General features: G+C 37.8%; 1 protein-coding gene across 4 annotated transcripts in view; it reads left to right on the plus strand.

Annotated features, from left to right (window-relative positions):
* Nucleotides 1-12,454, plus strand: part of arhgef12b (Rho guanine nucleotide exchange factor (GEF) 12b) — a 112,255-nt gene that overhangs the window by 52,395 nt on the left and 47,406 nt on the right. For 3 of the 4 annotated variants that reach the window (XM_051664803.1, XM_051664822.1, XM_051664813.1), the window contains exons 4-8: nt 1,657-1,704; nt 8,599-8,697; nt 9,896-9,945; nt 10,642-10,699; nt 11,148-11,341. In XM_051664803.1, coding sequence (XP_051520763.1) covers nt 1,657-1,704; nt 8,599-8,697; nt 9,896-9,945; nt 10,642-10,699; nt 11,148-11,341 — 449 coding nt within the window. The remainder of the gene's footprint in view (nt 1-1,656; nt 1,705-8,598; nt 8,698-9,895; nt 9,946-10,641; nt 10,700-11,147; nt 11,342-12,454) is intronic. The other variant, XM_051664830.1, reaches the window with a different exon arrangement.

A 12,454-nucleotide genomic window follows, 5' to 3' on the forward strand; every position in this document is an offset into this window, starting at 1 on the left:
GAAGACACATCCACATCCAGTTTCCAGTATCATTCCATCATGTTTTCATACACCAACAATTAAAAATAGAGCAGATGGGCGGACGCGTTTGTGCTCAAAACAGCAAGATAGAGAGCTTCTCCTATTCAGAGTTGTAACTTGACACCGTGTCTTTTAAAAATGGCCTGAGATATGTATCAAGCGGTCAAAGACATCTGTCTGTGCATGTTTATGTAGAAAAACATTTAAATCCAGACAGGCACATGAAGGTGTCCTGTGTAAGTCCACTTTGGATGAATCTCCCATGAAAGGCCCCATCTCTCTCCTCTTCACCTGTGTGACTGACTGAGCACCAGTGGGCGGGCCCAAAGGTGCAATGACGGAAAAATATGCGTTGCATATGCAGATGTATTTGGTCCTTGTGACGTAACATGTTCCATGTATTCCAAACGTGACGTTTTTGCAGCTTGGTTTAAATGAATGCTCTTTTTCTATTAAGGAGGACGTTTTCAGTAATTAAACTTACAGTATGTTTTTATAGTTCAATGACCTCTTATATGTCAAAAGATCAAGGAAAATGTGTTTCCTCATGTCATGACCCTTTGAACGTCTTTCAATAGGGCATGAACTATTTCCCTTACTTTTCTGGCTACATGTAGCATCTGGGTTTCAAACCTGGATCTGAAGTCATGATTTATTTATAATCTATAATCATGCATAGGATTAACTAGACATGACTGAAATGATCGAATCAAGCACCACAGAACCTATGTTGCCATGCGGTCTGGCAGAAAAACACTTTCCAGTGCTTTGGACTTGATATCATTTTAGTAGCCTGGTTATGCCATTATGTGGGGGGCCCAACCCATCCCGAGCTTCGGATGTTGTCACAGGGCAGTAATCCCTCTCTCTCTCTTCCTGCTGCGGAGAGACTGTAGGGATGCACAGCTGTGCGGCGATCAGAGGGAATTCTCAGTTGAGGATGGCCATTTATTTTAGCAAGGGATCTAGCTGAGTCATCAAGGAGGATATACAGGGTGTGTCTCAGATGTGTTTGAGTCATCGTTTTAAAAATTGATTCAGGAGGAAAGGAATGGGTGTCTGTTGGGCATGGACAAAATGTCTCATAATTTGGTAAAAGCTTGTGCGTCTCGTGAACACAGTATCTTTTGAGTTTATAAGGTCAGTCTAATTATAGAAAATATTACTGTATTTATTTACATTGAAATCTTTGAATTTTTTTATTTTTTATTTGCGCATTTATTTTTCTTTGTGTCAATGCATTTATTTACATCAGTAATACAACCTACTGTGGTCCCAAAAAGTATCCAGACTTAAAAATCTGAAAGCCATTGCATCAGATAACAAAATATCAAACCAAATGGCATTTGTTTTAAAGAATAGCACAAGCACAATTGTTAAGCAAAACATTTCACAGAAAGAAGTTTAAGTTTTAAATGAAGAATAATGGATATACTGTTCAAAATGAAGACAACATTTTTAGACACAGTCTGGTTGTCAAACGTTAGTGGAACAGTCCATAGTTAATGTGATGAACAACACCTGTATACGTCAGTTAAATCTTTTTCAATGTGCTTCTTCATTAATCGTATTATTTCTTTTGCCTTTTCTGCTGTTTGTGTGTTTATGTGTGTACCGCATGTTATTTGCTCTCAGATCTGACTGTTCAAAGTGTAGTAGCTGACGGAAGGCCAGAGTCATGTGGTAAGAGCCATTGAGTCACTGCCGGTGCTATGGGGTTTTGCTGTGGTGTGTGTGTGTGCGCCTCTCTCTCCTCCCTTTGCCATCCCCCAAACACACTTATTGCACTTATTCCGTGGCACGTCTCGGTGGCAGGCTTTATCTTGGTACTGGAACTAATTGGATCCACTCAGAGACATGTTTAATTATTGGTCATCTTGAGCCTTTTGCATGATTTAGATGACATGCCTTGTCCTCACACACTTGGCCACTTACAAAGTTAAGCCTTTGTAAACAACTTTTTGAACATCAATGAACAGAAATGCCATGCTTGAAACATTTTATTTGGCCAATTCTTTGTGGTTAGTTGATCAAGTACACCAAGACCAAGTTGTTAATTAAGATTTAAATGTAATAAAAAAATAAGAATATGAACTTTCATGTGCTATTTTGACAATCACCACAAAGTTGAATATTAGTTTCTCACATTCAGTAGCACTTCAGAGTAGTATTCACATTAAAGTTTGATTTTAGCCTGAAGTAATAATTAATCTTTTTAAAAAGTTATGTAAACACTTTAGTCCGCTACAGTCCTTTTTTTTGCAAAGTTGGACAAATAAAACTAAATAAACCCAGATAATTCCAGTCAGTGTTGGGGAAGCTACTTTGAAACTGTAACTTGCCAAGCCACAAGCTAGTCATAATATAAAGTAGCTAAAGTCGAACCAAGTCAAGTCTTTTGATAAAGTATTGAGCTACACAACAAGCTACTAAAAAATCATACAACATAGCAATGAATTTACTTAACTGTTGCTTGGTGCTGACAATTAGGTTCCACCATAGACCTCACCGGGTCAAACTGACATCCATTTTTTTTCTCCCCTTTTCTCCCCAATTTGGAATGCCCAATTCCCAATGCTCTCTAAGTCCTCGCATAGTGACTCACCTCAACGTGACCCTCAATCTGCGCATCTTATCACGTGGCTTGTTGATCGCGTTACCACGGAGACGTAGTGCGTGTGGAGGCTTCACACTATTCTCTGCAGCATCCACGCACAACTCACCATGCGCCCCACCGAGAGCGAGAACCACATTATGGCTTCCACGAGGAGGTTACCCCATGTGACTCTACCCTCCCTAGCAACTGGGCCAATTTGGTTGCCTAGGAGACCTGGCTGGAGTCAGCTGACATCCATTATTAATTACAACTCAACATCCGCGTTTGCCAATTTTCCACTAACAATTGATCATGATTCATTAACCTACTTATTACAATTTTCCAAGTGCATATTTCAGTCATTTTATGTATGCAAATAAAAAAACAAGTCCTGTTTTCTCCTTCATAAGAAACATTTTTTCTACTTTTTTTTATTTTTTTTATTTTTTTATGTCTCATCTATATAATTTTATTTGTCTTCAAACACATATTTGGGTGTGTGAAAAAGTTTTGTGTATGTTTGTATGTATGTATGTATCTTTGTATCTATGTACAGTATGTATGTGTGTGTGTGTGTGCGTGTGAGTGCATATGTGTATGGAGAGTGTGTTAGGGGGAGAGAGAGAGGGAGGAAATCAATGGAGCACATCAGCAGAATGTATGAATGTGTGTTTGTGTGTGTGGGGAGAGGGTGTGTGCGTGCAATTATGAGTATGAGTGTACTTTTTGGAACTGTACTACCGTCTTGCAAGTCTTTATATTAACCAAATATAAATTGACCCGGTGGGTCTACGAAGGGACTTTTTTTATAATTTCCTTCAAAAAAAAAATGTAATTTTTACATTATCGGGTTTAGATCACCTAAGTAGAGGATGTCATGAAGTTTCAGGCTGAAAAGTGAAAGTTTAGTTGATGTAAATCGGTTTTAAAATCTAAAACGGGTCAAATTGACCCGGAAGGTCTTTCAAGGGTTAAAGGCGCTTTTTTTTTTTTTAATCAGATTACATAGAGCCCTTTTTAAAAACTATTGTTTATTTGATACACACACAATCAAAATTTCAATTAGAGTGACAGCAACAAACTAGAACACATAAGTTTACCCTAAATCAACCAGTGAAACTAATATATATAGCTCAGTCAAAAACATGATTACAAACAGTGCTTGAATATCTACTTAAATGAGCTAAAAACTAAAACATGAAAAACTAAAAAACACATTTACAGTTATTATTATTTATATATATATATATATATATATATATATATATATATATATATATATATATAATCTAATTCATTGACTTCTAAGAGCAATTTTGATTGTTGGCTCAAACGAATCAGTTAAAAGTTTTCAACCAGTTAGTTGAAACTTGCCATTCAAAAGAGCAATTCGCTAAATTGAACCAGACTTCCCAAGGACATTTTAGAAGGACATTTTCCATGAACTGCAAAGAGGTTTAAAAGATGCATGAGTCATGCCAGTTTGGCTCATCCATAGAGCAGTTTAGTCCTGTTTTATTGACTGTACTTATCGCAAATGTTGGGTACACAAGCTACATTTTGTGCATTATTTTCACTGAAGCATATACTTTTGGTAATCCGACAGCTCTTCTGTTAGAAAATCCATGCACCATGTTGCGAATTCCCCATCCAATCACTTTAGGAATGTGGTACCAAGGTCTGCATCCAGAGTTGAAAGAAAGATATCTGAGACTTTGCTGCTTTAAAAAAAAAAAAAAAAGTTTCCAGCTCCATTTGAAGCAATGCCCACATTACCATTTTATACAGAAAGAATTTTTACACTTGATTTATGGCTGGACTTTTCTTTACGGAGACACAGTCTTCATATACTGTATGCTTCAGATATGCTCTGCCTACCTGTTACAAAGCTTGCAATAGATCCTCGATTCATGCTCCATGACAGTTTCCATCCAGGATATAAGAGATGAGTAACTGCCCCAGTTTTCTGTAATCTTTTAATTGTTTATCACATGGGCTATGGACATCACCCCTTTAGCCCCTTTGGGTTTGGTTTATAAATGTAACACTTTTGGATGTACATTGAAAACTAATTGATCCTAAGTAGTAACAAGCAAAAATGGCAGTCATTTTAAAACTGATCCAGATTTTGTCAATACACCTTATGCTGTTCTTTTAGACAGATGAGATTAACACTAGTGGATTGGTGGAGCCTTGTGACAGTCCACTTCTCTTTGCCCTTTGGGAGTTTATGTACAATGGATTGTGATAATAGTAGGTTGCTTATTGTCTGAAAATAAGTTAATTAATTCTTTCAAGAAACACATTTCCCTACATTTGCTTAGTGATCTCCAATAAAGAACTTAAAAGAGAAACGTAACTACTACACTCCACAGACTTAAGCTAGTTCAGTTAGGTCCCGAATTATTAAACAGAAATACCAGAAGCACCAATACCAAGGGCTTGGGATGTTGGGAGTTGGTGGAGTCCACAGTGTGTGGTAACACTGTGAGTGCAGTCATTTCAAATTGGCTAAAAATCAGCCATATATTGATCTGTCACAAGCCCAACGTAAAATGCACACGCTCTCAGTCTGTTTTGTGAATGTATGTGTATGTGTTTTTGTATTAGTAACATTAATGGGTAAAAATGCACTTTGTAGCCATCACACACATAAATGACTGATGAGCTACTCTTAAGCTTTGCATGTAAACATACTGCAGACTGCTCCAGTCTGGTCTGGTGAGATACTTGTTCACAAAAACAGTCCCTGTAAAAATTGTTTTTAAGTTGTCAATCAGCTCAGCCATTAAACTTGACTGTTTCTAGACAAAACATTTGCGTAGGCAGATCCTGAATGGTAGAATCTGTGTACACAGAAAGATTCAGATTTACAAAACTATAGATACACCAGGATCTGCACAAAATAGATCTAAAAGCTGATGTAATTTTTTGTGATAAAATACTTTCTTCTATCCCAGCTTTATTTGCAGAGACAACTATAAGTAAGCCATGCATAAGTTAATTTTCTCGAAAACTTTCGAAAAACTGTTTCTGTTGCGCTTTGAAAATGGCTTTGTTTGTTTTGAGCAACCCACTTAGACCTGCCCCAACAACGTTACTCAACCAATGGCGTGAGTTGGGGGCTGGACTATCTCTTTGGTTGGTCAACGGCAAACGAGGGGCATATTCAGAAAGCTGTTTTGAAGATAAAGATAATTTTTTCAATTCCGTTTGGTGGTGCAGAAATTACATACTTCAGCATTAATTTGTGTAAGTTCACAAGCTTTTGGGATCATCACCATGGCTCTTTCCTGCAGTTATGCTGTATCCTTTATCTTTTGGATATTTTTTAGTCTAAACACTTAATTATAATGACATTATTCTTGCTTAACCCTTATGTTGTGTTCCGGTTTACTTAATCCAATTGGAATACAATTCCTTAAATTTGTTCACATATGGTATCTAAAAACACCAAAACAGTTTGGATCATTTTATTTACATTTTATTGGTTTTAATTCTCTTTGTTACACCTGTTGTGTTCCCGGTCAAAAGTGACCGGCCGTTGGAAATGAATACAGTGCATCTGGAAAGTATTCACAGCGCTTCACTTTTTCCACATTTTGTTATGTTACAGCCTTATTCCAAAATTGATTAAATTCATTATTTTCCTCAAAATTCTACAAACAATACCCCATAATGACAACGTGAAAGAAGTTTGTTTGAAATCTTTGCAAATTTATTAAAAATAAAAAACGAAAAAAATCACATGTACATAAGTATTCACAGCCTTTGCTCAATACTTTATTGAAGCACCTTTGGCACCAATTACAGCCTCAAGTCTTTTTGAGTATGATGCTACAAGCTTGGTAAACCTATTTTTGGGCAGTTTCTCCCATTCTTCTTTGCAGGACCTCTCAAGCTCCATTAGGTTGGATGGGGAGCGTCGGTGCACAGCCATTTTCAGATCTCTCCAGAGATGTTCAATCAGATTCATGTCTGGGCTCTGGCTGGGCCACTCAAGACATTCACAGAGTTGTCCCGTAGCCACTCCTTTGTTATCTTGGCTGTGTGCTTAGGGTCGTTGTCCTGTTGGAAGATGAACCTTCACCCCAGTCTGAGGTCCAGAGTGCTCTGGAGCAGGTTTTCATCAAGGATGTCTCTGTACATTGCTGCAGTCATCTTTCCCTCAGTCCTGACTAGTCTCCCAGTTCCTGCCACTGAAAAACATCCCCACAGCATGATGCTGCCACCACCATGCTTCACTGTAGGGATGGTATTGGCCAGGTGATGAGCGGTGCCTGGTTTCCTCCAGACATGACGCTTGCCATTCAGGCCAAAGAGTTCAATCTTTGTTTCTCATGGTCTGAGAGTCCTTCAGGTGCCTTTTGGCAAACTCCAGGTGGGCTGTCATGTGCCTTTTACTGAGGAGTGGCTTCCATCTGGCGACTCTACCATACAGGCCTGATTGGTGGAGTGCTGCAGAGATGGTTGTTCTTCTGGAAGGTTCTCCTCTCTCCACAGAGAAACGCTGGAGCTCTGTCAGAGTGACCATCGGGTTCTTGGTCACCTCCCTGACTAAGGCCCTTCTCCCCCGATTGCTCAGTTTGGCCAGGCGGCCAGCTCTAGGAAGAGTCCTGGTGGTTCCAAACTTCTTCCATTTACAGATGATGGAGGCCACTGTGCTCATTGGGACCTTCAATGCTGCAGAAATGTTTCTGTACCCTTCCCCAGATCTGTGCCTCGATACAATCCTGTCTCAGAGGTCTACAGACAATTCCTTGGACTTCATGGCTTGATTTGTGCTTTGACATGCACTGTTAACTGTGGGACATGATATAGACAGGTGTGTGCCTTTCCAAATCATGACCAATCAACTGAATTTACCACAGGTGGACTCCAGTCAAGTTGTAGAAACATCTCAAGGATGATCAGTGGAAACAGGATGCACCTGAGCTCAATTTTGAGTGTCATGGCAAAGGCTGTGAATACTTATGTACATGTGATTTTTATTTTTAATACAATTTGCAAAGATTTCAAACAAACTACTTTCACGTTGTCATTATGGGGTATTGTTTGTAGAATTTTGAGGAAAATAATTAATTTAATCCATTTTGGAATAAGGCTGTAACATAACAAAATGTGGAAAAAGTGAAGCGCTGTGAATACTTTCCGGATGCACTGTAGATTAGACTACAAAATACAGAAATATTAAGTGTTCAGGAGCATCCCAGTCCTTTAGATGACCATATATGTGGATGTTTGTTTGCACACACAAAGTCCTCGGACATATGCACACACACACACACACACAATGTGTGTTGTGCATCGTCTTTCCATGTACACTCTTTGAGGAATATGTCAAGATCTACTTATCATATTATGTTGTGTTTGGGCTCGTTTGAATCGGGATAGTCTGCAGTAAGTTACGATATGTCATTGTCAATGTTATATGTATGTTTCGGGAAGAAATAAGGAAAAACGTGACAAAAAGACAATCAAACCATCTGTCATATAGAGATGACTTTTCATGATTCAATCAATTTCCAATGCATCAAATCTTTTCTCATTGAGTAGCTTGTTTCACTTCGAACACCCTTTCATGTTGACTTTTATACTAAATGTTTGACTTTTTTTCTTGAGCATTCTTCTACTCCGTAATGAAGTTGGGTTTGCTGTGTATATGTTTACAACAGTTTTATAGTTTTCTTACATGACTTCATACAAAGTCACGAGCATGGTTGTGAACAGGAAAACAAACAGTTTTAATGTTTATGTAATTTAAAAGCTATTTAATGACGGAGTTTATATGGCGTGCTCAAAGCCTTTTAGGAAAATCTGTGTTAGTGCGTTCACATCCACATATCTACTATGTGTGACCAGAAATAGCACACTCTACTTTATCCAGCTCCATGAGTGGTACTCACAGAGTCCTCATCCTTTCTCCTGAGCACTCCAAATCTTTCCATTCCTTTAATACACTCTCTCTCTCTCACTCACAGGGCTTGTGCAGCGTTGTGTTATCATCCAGAAAGATGAGAATGGCTTTGGGCTGACAGTGAGTGGAGATAACCCTGTGTTTGTTCAGCTAGTAAAAGAGGGTAAGGGTAAAAGAGGGTTTTTTTTGTTTGTTTTTTTTTGCTGTTGTCCTTGTTTGGCCCTTTGAAACTTGATCACATATAAATATCATTCTTATGATTGACTTTAACACACATTTGATTCATTTAACTACCCAGGCTTGGATAATTAGCCAGTTATGTAACACTACAGTATAATTATGACATCAACAGCGCTAAATAAATTGTTACTTTGCCTGGTAACTGCAGCAAGGCAGTGCAAGACTGTATGCATGTTACTGGTGACCACCCTTACACAAAAGTACTGTGGTGGTACCATTGTACAGTGATGGGATCAGATGGATATTCCATGGTACTTCGACATATACTATGGTACTAACTGATTACCATATTAAGGCATAGTTCACCCAAAATGAAATTGTTCTCTTCATTTACTCACCCTCATGCCATCCCAGATGTGTATGACTTACTTTATTCTGCAGAACACAAAGATTTTAGAAGAATATTTCAGCCCTGTAGGTCCATACAATGCAAATGAATGGTAACCAGAACTTTGAAGCTCTAAAAAGCACATAAAGGCAGCATAAAATTAGTCCATAAGACTCCAGTGGTTTAATACATGTCTTCAGAAGTGAAATGATAGGTGTGGGTGAGAAACAGATCAATATTTAAGTCCTTTTTGTTTTCACTATAAATTCTCCTCCCTGCCCAGTAGGTGTCAATATGCACGAAGAATGTGAATAGTCAAAAACAAAAGAAGAAGAATGTGAAAATGAAAATTGATAGTAAAAAAATACTTACTGATCTGTTTCTGACCCACACCTATCATATCTCTTCAGAAGACATGGATTTAACTAGAGTCGTATGGATTACTTTAATGCTGCCTTTATGTGCTTTTTGGAGCTTCAAAGTTCTGACCACCATTTACTTGCATTGTGAGGACCTACAGAGCTGAGATATTCTTCTAATAATCTTCGTTTGTGTTCAGCAGAAGAAAGAAAGTCATATACATATGGGATGGCATGAGGGTGATAAAAAGATGAGATGATTTTCATTCTTGGGTGAACTATCCCTTTAATATGTAATGGTATTTACATGGTACTTTAAAGAATACTATGACAATGGTAAGATGCCTGTTTTCTGTTTACAAATGCACTTATCTGATTCATATTTTTCATTCCAGCAAAAGATTTGATCTTCCTTTCTATTCTTTTGCAAACAGATGGAGCTGCCATGCGAGCTGGTGTTCAGACAGGCGACCGGATCATAAAGGTGAAGATCGTCATGGTCATTCTCAGTTTTATAGATCTGTGGAATAGATTTGAGTGTCAATAATTCAAGCTCAAAAGGAGCACAGTCTACTGTTTCTGACAAACCCTAGATACTCTTATTAGGGGCTTGTGTCTTTAAGCCCTGGAGCAAAAATACACAGACCTCTCCTGACAGACTCACCTGATGTGGACAGGAAGTCTATGGTGCCTCACTCTGCCACCTGCTGGCTGCATGGAGCAATGTAGCTTATATTGACATAAAATATTTTTACCAGGAGGACTTTTAAAGGTGCACTAAGTAAATTTGTACTGTTTTGATGCAGCTTCATGAAAAAGCCAGTGTTTTGAAATACTGATCCCATTGTATTCTTACAGGTGTAGTCTATGTTAAAATTCATGCCAAAAACACTGTTTTTCAAGCTGGTTCAAGTCATGTACATATACGTTCTAGAGTAAACAAAGATGCAATGCCAAAACATATTTTTCAGAAGTACTCTTCATTTTTATATGGGACAAAACTTTTTAATATGCAAAAACTTACTTTATGCACCTTTAAATAAATATATCACATACTGCAGTGATCCTCTGTAAACCCTTAATGCTTCTCTAATGGACTATTATCGCATTCTGCTCTGTTGGGTATCATCTATGAATTTAATATGATAATGTATTTTACATGGTTCTTTTTTTTATACAGGTCAATGGGACATTAGTAACGCATTCAAATCATGTAGAAGTCGTAAAGCTAATAAAATGTAAGTAGCCTATCCTTCACTTTAATCATTCGTCTGAAGTAATTCATCTTTAAAGGGATAGTTTTAAAATTAAAACAATTCTGTCATCATTTACTCACTCTCATGTTGTTCCATTACTATATGACTTTCTAATTTCCATGGAACACAAAAGGTGTTTGGCAGAATTTTATCTACAGTCACCATTCACTTTTATTGTATGAAGAAAACATACATTTAAAGTGAATGGTGACTGATGCTAACATACCGCCTAACATCTTTTATGTTGCACAGAAAAAAGAATTGTGAGGGTGAGTAAATGATGACAGAAATGTAATTTTTAGATGCACTGGCCTTTTAAGAAATACAATATTGTACCACTGATAGTTTTAGTAAACAAATTTCCCATTATTCTCCTATCACTAATTGCCATTAACCTCTTATTTGTCTTACTCAATTTGTGTGTTTACAGCGGGTTCCTATGTAGCCTTGACCGTGTTGGGGAGACCACCGGGACTGCCTCAGATCCCCCTGTCAGACGGTGAGGGTGAAGAGGGGCCTCTTTCCTTGCTCACCTCCCCTCATTCCCCTGGACCCATCGTTCCAGACCGGTCCTCTTCCTCGCCCAGCCCCTCAGAGCGCAAACCAGCCCCTCTGTCTGTATGGGTAAGAGCAGCAATAAACAGCCAATAAATCTCCACTTCTGTAACATATCACTCACTCATCTGCCCCTTAGTGTCCTCTGTGTATTTCTCCTTTTAAAACATTGTCCTTTCCTTCTCTCGTCCCTGTCTGCTGTCCTTTTCTTATGAAGGTAAATCAGTAGCAAAACTTGAGAGTTTGCATATTTGGATTTGAAAACTTGTACAATAAATATTTGTACTTGTAAGTTGAAATTTACACTCACAGCACCGATGTGAAAACTTGTAAAATAAAAATTTGAAGTTGAATGTTGCAATCTGCACTCACAGACAATAATTCAAAGCTTGTGTTTTGAATTCACAATTGCAGACAAGTAGTCACAAATGTGTAAAATGTCATTCACATAAATACAACTACAGACACAAACTTGTATTACACATAAACTTTTGTACTTTAATTCATTGTTGCAGTACAACCACAAATCGGTACTTACAACCTCTCAAATCTGTCAATGCTACTTTAAATTTTCACACCTTGTCTTTTGCAACTACTTTTGCGAAAACCTGTAGCAATGCTCACTTGTGCACTTGTAAATACTGATGCGAGAGAGCAAGACCAGTGTTTAGAGGGGGAGGGGGTAATAAAGTCGTTTTATTGGTTGATGCTTAGCCAATGAAATTGGACGTTTTTGAACACGATGACATCACGCCACAGCGCCAGCCCGCGCCTGTTTTGGGCAAAGTGAAGGAGTTTCTTTACTGAGTAAAACCTGTAATAATACATTTATTTGTCAACTACTACACTCACAAAAATCTATTTCCCCAAGAGGAAAATTCTTTTGGATCTCTATCATTAATAACATAATTGGAGGAAAGCATGGTTGTTACCTTATAAATATTGCATGACTAATAAGATCAAAGAAGTGCATTTTAAAATCTTGCACAAAACATACCCTTGTAACCTACTTGTATATAAGTATTCTGATGTAAATAACTCATGTACCTTTTGTGGGAACAATAGTGAAAGACTTGACCATATGTTTTTCTTTTGTGATTTTGTATCTGCTTTTTAGCATGATCTGAGTCTCCAAGTTAAAGTTAAAATATGATTTTTGTGTCAAAGACTTTATATGTTATT

Source organism: Myxocyprinus asiaticus, chromosome 3 (assembly GCF_019703515.2).
Source record: "Myxocyprinus asiaticus isolate MX2 ecotype Aquarium Trade chromosome 3, UBuf_Myxa_2, whole genome shotgun sequence".
NCBI lineage: Eukaryota > Metazoa > Chordata > Actinopteri > Cypriniformes > Catostomidae > Myxocyprinus > Myxocyprinus asiaticus.